Source organism: Anarrhichthys ocellatus, unplaced genomic scaffold (genome assembly GCF_004355925.1).
Source record: "Anarrhichthys ocellatus isolate YVR2014 unplaced genomic scaffold, GSC_Weel_1.0 scaffold4, whole genome shotgun sequence".
Lineage (NCBI taxonomy): Eukaryota > Metazoa > Chordata > Actinopteri > Perciformes > Anarhichadidae > Anarrhichthys > Anarrhichthys ocellatus.
Window position 1 is genome coordinate 12347552 of NW_022280034.1, and position 6695 is coordinate 12354246.

Below are 6695 nucleotides of genomic sequence, written 5' to 3' on the forward strand. Positions count from 1 at the left end.
CCCCCCCCCCCCCAATTATGCAGTGGGAGGACCTAAGCTGTGCGCTTACACTTCCAAGGTGTCCATCATTAGAAAGGCCTTTTTTCATCTAATTACATTGTTTTTAATTATTAAAAAAATTGAATTAATTAATTAAAAAATTAAAAAATATATTTAAATTAACCAATACTTTAATCCATGCTTTAAAATGCAAGTGCTAATATATATATATTTATTTATTTTTTGATTATTTATTGATATTTTTCTGATCTTACCACCAGTAAATGTCAAATGGTGTAACCATTAAATTCTGACTCTGGCTGTATTTACTAATGTGAAAAATATATCTTAATTAACCACATTATTATGAATTATACAATTACAATTTAACTTTATATCATCTTTTGCTACATATATATTTTCTAAAGAAAAAAACTCTCTCTCTCTCTTTCTCTCTCTATAAATAAATAAATAAATCATATTTCAACTGTTTTTTTTTTCCCTTGTCGGTGCAGGGGTGACGTATCAGGAACGTGTCTGAACCCTGCAAGGGCTTTCGGTCCAGCTGTGATGACCAACTGGGTCTACCACTGGGTTTACTGGGTGGGACCCATCGGTGGAGGTCTGCTGGCCGCCGCGTTGCTCAGGTGAGAGAAACCAGATATGACTGAAATAATTAAATGAATAAATAAATAAAATGTCATGTGTGGTGAGATTCACAATGTCTCTCTTGTCTTTCAGGCTCGTTCTGGGTGATGATAAAATACGAGTCGTTATGAAATCATAACAGCCTCTATTGTGTGTGTTTGTTGCCCTGCAGGCCACAATAAACCTGTAAAGATTCGTTCCCCTGTCCATAAAAAACGTACATTCTACCGTTGTGCGTGTATGAAGGGAAAAACACTTTTCAGGAGACATACAGTAACAAAACACAGTATAATCAGTTTTGGATATGCAGTTTATTCCATAATTTGTTTCATCATGAGATACATGATCGCCCATGGCAGACCGCATTCCACACTGTAGGCAGCTCAGCGGTATTTCTCTGCGAGAGCCAGGGACAAGCCACAGAAGAATTTATCCATGGCGACGTGGGCCTCGGGGGTGAAATCCTTCGGGAACATGCTGGCGATCACCACGAGAATGCAGTGGGACAGGATCTGTGGATCACAGAGGAAAACAATTCAAGGCAAGTCTATGTAACACTGCCAAAATACATCTCAATAGCAAGAGAAGAGTTGGATACTTTAACATTCCTCCCATCTATAGCTTAAAATACGAAATGTGGAGTGCAAAACATGCTCCAAGTTCAACTTCTGAACTGGTGAATAGCTTTTAAAAACAAAGACGTCTCCTTCTTTTGTCAGATTTCACCGAAATTAAGTCAAGACTAAGTCTAGTCTTAATCTATTTTTGCACAACACCAATGCGTAACTTGCGCGTAAATAAAGCTCTACTCGTGCGTAAAAGTGCGCACAAGTCACCCTAACCGGTATAACGTAAAATGAACTGCCAGAGCGCAATCTCAGCGCATATCTTTTGTCATGACGTCAATGACCCCCGTCTCACCTTGAAGTTGGCCGGGTCCACTCTCAACTGGAAGGCGTGCTGCTCGCTGAGAGCCATCAGGCCGTTGGTCAGGTCGTCGATCTTGGCCACGGCCAAAGCGACTCCAGACATCACATTCTTTCCGTGGTTCTTTACCGGAGCGGAGTTGGGACTCAGGTCAGACCAGTGAGAGAAGTAGGTCTTGGTTTGCGGATAGACGACGAGCATCCTGTGGAGGAGGAGAGGACGTTAGGTTATGGCTATATTTTAGAAATGGCGCAAACAAATGGAATGGGACTTTCCTGCTGTCAAATTAAAACATGGCTCCAGTGGCGCAATCGGTCAGCGCGCGGTACTTATAAGACAGTATTCAGCCAAGGAATGCCGAGGTTGTGAGTTCGAGCCTCACCTGGAGCATAACTTTAATGGATGTTAATAAGAACATAAACGCTCTACCAGTCCCATTAGTCTGACAAGTACAGCATATATATATATACTTTTTGTCATATATATATATGAGTAAACTAAAAACACGTCTAATACCTCCAACATTAACTTAAAATGGGTAAAACATGGGTAAACATGACACTTACCTGCCCAGAGCGTCAGCCCCAATAGCGTCCGCAGACTTGGACATTTTGCTCCACATGGCCTTGACGGCAGCCTTGTCTTTGTCGGTTAAACTCATCTTGGTTCTCTCTCTCTTCCTCTCTACCTGACTCTGATGCTTTGGACCTCTACTTAAATCCAGTTGCCCGGAGAGACACGCCCATGGCCACCGATGCCAAGCCACGTCCCCCTGACCCTTCCTCCTCGCCTGATAGAAACTTCCGTGGCCGGATGCCAGTCTGAGAGGTGGTATCAGCATGGTTGCATCGTGGGCGTCAGTTGGCAAAAAATATTTACTTGGATAATGCGGCAAAGTGCCCACATGGTCTACAGTATAGCATGGGCGTCTCAGGTCACAGGAGTCAGCAGCAGCGATGGGTTGGATGGTTGAGTTTACTCCCTAGTGAGTGACGTAAAGTTAATGTCAATAAATATGATCTCAAAAAGAGATTAAATTAGTTGCTCTCATTTTAATAAGGGATATACAAGACTTATTTTCCCACTTCATGAACTAGTTCAGCCATTATGAGTTGATGTGTTTTGCTGTGGCCTGAAGCAATTTAAGATCAAACGGAAATGCAACATTTTCAAAAGGAAGTCCATGTTTGTACTCAGAACACTTACTTTTATGAACGTCGATTATTTGTCTATACGGCCTAGAGGCCTCTCGCACCACAGAAGAAAAGTAAAAAAAATGTTTTGCAGTGTGAAGGTTTTCCGTTGACAGGCTCTATTTAAATTATAAGTTTATCCTTCGTTATTTAAACGTACAAACTGTCGAATTTGATTGAATGGTTCTAATTGACACGATTAAGCCATAAAGTGCATTTTGAGCATTTGTATTTAACTCCCACAAAGCAATAAAGAAGTCAGTTGAATGCATGCGTGCACATTCTGCATTTGTTAAAAAAACAGAATTAGAAAGTTAATTTCGACAGCATGCCACGTGCACTCGATTGATCATTTTCTAAAACCAATTACAGTATTACAATTGCAGCCGTATAATATGTATCATTGATTTAATTTCTTTTTTAATTCGGCGTTTTGGCTCAGACCACGAATTTACTCCCTATCAAGGGGAGGATGGCCCCCATGACGCTTATCAGCGTTATTTTCTTCATAATATCTCTGCTACATATACTATAATCTAATTTTGGCATCTGGTGCCAAGGGTGGATACTGCAGATAATGCAGGGTGTTTTTTTAGATAACGCCCTGGCATGTGACACTCTCCGACTGCTTTGCAAATTCAGTGCCATTTGCAATGCAAACTAATAAACACAAACAAAGTTATAATGCATCAGAAATTACACTTGTTTTTATACCTGTTTATATCCTTATCATACGCTACACATATTAATACGTAAATATATACATGTATTTACTCATAAATAAATTATGTTTATTAAAGTATACTTGATGTTTTAATAAATAAGTAATCATTAACATGGTCTCCAAAGCGTCACTGAAAGGCTATATTGCAAGACTCCCGTTAGGATTCAATCAATGTCCTGAGTGCTGATAACAAGGCCCACCCTGCAGGTTACATTCAGTTAAAGGAACGAAACTAGGATAACTACAATTTAGAAAGAGTGTGCAGCTTGCTCAAAATTAAAGCTGCGTGTGGAAGAGGGTTGCTTTCAAACAAGGAAACGATCTGAGTGAAGTGTGCTAACTTGCATTACGTTTCCTTCCCTAGCACACCTTTTTTGACTTGCCACAAGTCACCTGCAGTATTGGGTGCGAATTGCCCGGTTTCTGAAGGTTCACACTGAAAAAATGTTGCCCTTCACGACATATTTTAACAGTCGACGTCAATATTTTTAAATCAGTAATTTTATCAATTTAAAAATATATATATTTCACTAAGTAAATTCCGTGGGGGCCCTGGCATTCCAGAAACTTCGGGAGGAGTCTGCACTGCAATCTGACACTCTTCATCTCCAGCCTATCAGCTGCCTTCTCCTCCAGGGAGGGGGGGGGCCTTGAGACCTTTAAAAAGACGCGGCAGTCATACACAGAATTCAGAATACTTCCCCGCTTTATCTTCTCTGTCAAGTCTGAACTTGAATTAAACAAGAGCCGCCATGGTGAAGTGGAGTGACAAGGAGCGCGCTGCCATTACCAGCATCTTTGCCGGCCTGGACTATGAGGACATCGGTCCCAAGGCACTGGGCAGGTACGGAAGACTCCTGAATTGCAACTGCTTTGATCTGTTAAGTTAATTTAATAAATAAAAAATAAATAAAGAAGTACAGAAACATTGTTAATCCACCAGAATCATTTGGACCTCCACTGCTCTCACCCTACAGGTGTCTGATCGTCTACCCCTGGACTCAGAGATACTTCGGGTCCTTCGGTAACCTCTCCAATGCCGCGGCCATCATGGGCAACGCGAACCTCGCGGCCCACGGTATCAAGGTGCTGCACGGGCTGGACCGGGCTCTGAAGAACATGGACAACATCAAGGAGACCTATACCGATCTGAGCATCCTGCACTCTGAGACGCTGCACGTCGACCCCGACAACTTCAAGGTAAAGTTTCTCTCACTTTATGGTCAGTTCGCAACCACTTAAAAGATGTATGGACTCCTTTGACTTCAGTGATCGTTTTACCTCCGTACAGTTGCTGTCTGACTGCCTGACCATCGTCGTCGCTGCGAAAATGGGAAACTCCTTCACTCCAGATATACAGCTCGTCTTCCAGAAGTTCCTGGCCGTGGTGGTGTCCGCTCTGGGAAAGCAGTACTGCTAAAGCCAGCAGCAGCTTCCGCACCTGGACACCACCAAAAAGATCTGACGTTTGGTTACATGCCACTTGTCTCTTCAATAATTAAATAAAGTCACGCTGAAGCAAAGTTCAATTGTCGTCCCTATCTTTTCTTTCGTGGGTGCGTAGTTACGCATAGCCATCTCGCCATCTTATCACACCGAGGTTTAGTACTGATTGAGTAAAAGAAAAGGCAACATTACAGACACCGAGAAGAACTTGCCAGAATAAAAAGAATCCACATTATTCAAACAAATACATAAATCGAGTTCATGATACTCTTTAATAATGTAGTAACACTTTTTAGTAAAGACATACTAAAGTAATGCTATAATGCATGAATTACTGCGGGGATAAAAAATGATAAAATCACCATGACTTTATGTGATTATTTGACATTTAATCAATTAAGGAATGTTAATTCGCAGTTACTTTACATGAATACACCAAATTAGCAGTTACATAATGCATGCACTTTCTCCTTCCTGCTTTTCTGAAAGCAGAACAACACATATTCTCATCGAAATATCAAAGCTATGCTATTTTCGAGGTGGCACAAATTGTCGCTGTTTATTTCAGCACCAGGGACAGCTCCATATTTACTGAAGCAGGCTATACTACCATATAACTCAGCATTCATTTTTTAAAGTGAAACAATTTGGACCAGATGACTTCTGTCATTTTGACCTGCTTAATTTGTATTATATTTGATCAATGGATGTTAATTCACCTCACATGTTTTCACAATGACTAGCATTGCAGCTTTCTCACAGTTTTAAGATTTTACATTTACATTACTGCTGTTATAATTAGATTTTCAAAAACTGTTATAACTGAAGAAAGAAATGGTAAAAAATCTGGCATCATTACTTCAACTTTATTTTTGCAACAATTGTCAAAAACATTGCCCGACTTGAAAAATAAAAAGGCTTAATGTAGATAATACACATTTGCTAGTGAAATGTAGACATATCAGACATGCTATATTTACATGTTCATTGATGTAATATGGACAGCAAAATTATAATAAATAAATACATCAGTAACTGATACAACAATCCTGATTGTACATCAGCATGTCTGGCAAACAGTCTCCCTTGACCATCAACCAGATTATACCTTGATCTTGTCGTCATGGGTTTCTATTGGTCAGTGAGGAGCGTTGACGTACATGCTCAGAGGTTCCTCATACCGGAGAGGCCGGACACGGTCAGCAGTCACCAAAACTTGTAAAAGTACACCTAAACAAAGCAAATTTTAACGTAACTGTATAGTGCATATATACTAATACGAATACTAATAGGTTGCAAATGCACTTTCGTAGAATGTGTTTATTGTGTATGCTATATTTTAGACTCAAGTCGGTTAGGGGCGTATGACTTCTTCTACGACGGCTTTTTTATTGGCGGTAGCAAGACTCATTGGTGCCAGGCGGCAACCTCCGGTTCTGCCGAGTGAAGCCAATGCGGAAGGTCTTAAAAGGTGCATTCTCTTTACCGACCAGCAGGGGGCGACATCCTATGATTGTAAAAAAATGTCTGATAGTATGAGAACATCACCCTACTTCACACTTCATTTATTACCTCAGTAAACATTGTAAACATGAGTTTATGGTCTCAATCACTAGTTTCAAGTCTTTTTCAATACAGCATGATGCTCATTTAGTAAATCATGGTGCAGTTTGAAGTTAAATAGACCATAAAGCGGAGTATGCCTTAGGGCGGGTTTTCTGTGATGGACAGGTCGCTCCCGTGCCTAGAATGCCTGCTCAGGATTATACTTTATACTA

The 6695-nt window shown here is 40.6% G+C and overlaps 3 protein-coding genes and 1 non-coding gene across 4 annotated transcripts in view; 3 read left to right on the forward strand and 1 right to left on the reverse strand.

The window, feature by feature from the left end:
* The window catches only part of LOC116381325 (aquaporin-8), a 5674-nt gene extending 1618 nt beyond the window's left edge, over positions 1-4056 (forward strand). The window contains 2 exon segments of the mRNA XM_075447355.1: positions 495-626; positions 721-4056. Coding sequence (XP_075303470.1) covers positions 495-626; positions 721-766 — 178 coding nt within the window. The 3' untranslated portion in view covers positions 767-4056.
* Positions 919-2257, reverse strand: hbae5 (hemoglobin, alpha embryonic 5). Its single transcript, XM_031843396.1, has 3 exons — positions 2121-2257; positions 1549-1756; positions 919-1139 (listed from the first exon to the last, which is right to left on the reverse strand). Exons 1-3 carry the CDS (start codon positions 2213-2215, stop codon positions 1011-1013), a joined length of 432 nt encoding a protein of 143 aa, XP_031699256.1. The 5' UTR covers positions 2216-2257; the 3' UTR covers positions 919-1010.
* trnai-uau (transfer RNA isoleucine (anticodon UAU)) lies at positions 1851-1944 on the forward strand. Its single transcript has 2 exons — positions 1851-1888; positions 1909-1944. It is a non-coding gene; the product is annotated as a tRNA-Ile (tRNA).
* Positions 4057-4154: 98 nt separating the features above from the next.
* Positions 4155-5000, forward strand: LOC116381327 (hemoglobin subunit beta-1). Its single transcript, XM_031843397.1, has 3 exons — positions 4155-4315; positions 4449-4671; positions 4763-5000. Exons 1-3 carry the CDS (start codon positions 4224-4226, stop codon positions 4889-4891), a joined length of 444 nt encoding a protein of 147 aa, XP_031699257.1. The 5' UTR covers positions 4155-4223; the 3' UTR covers positions 4892-5000.
* The last annotated feature ends 1695 nt before the right edge of the window (positions 5001-6695 follow it).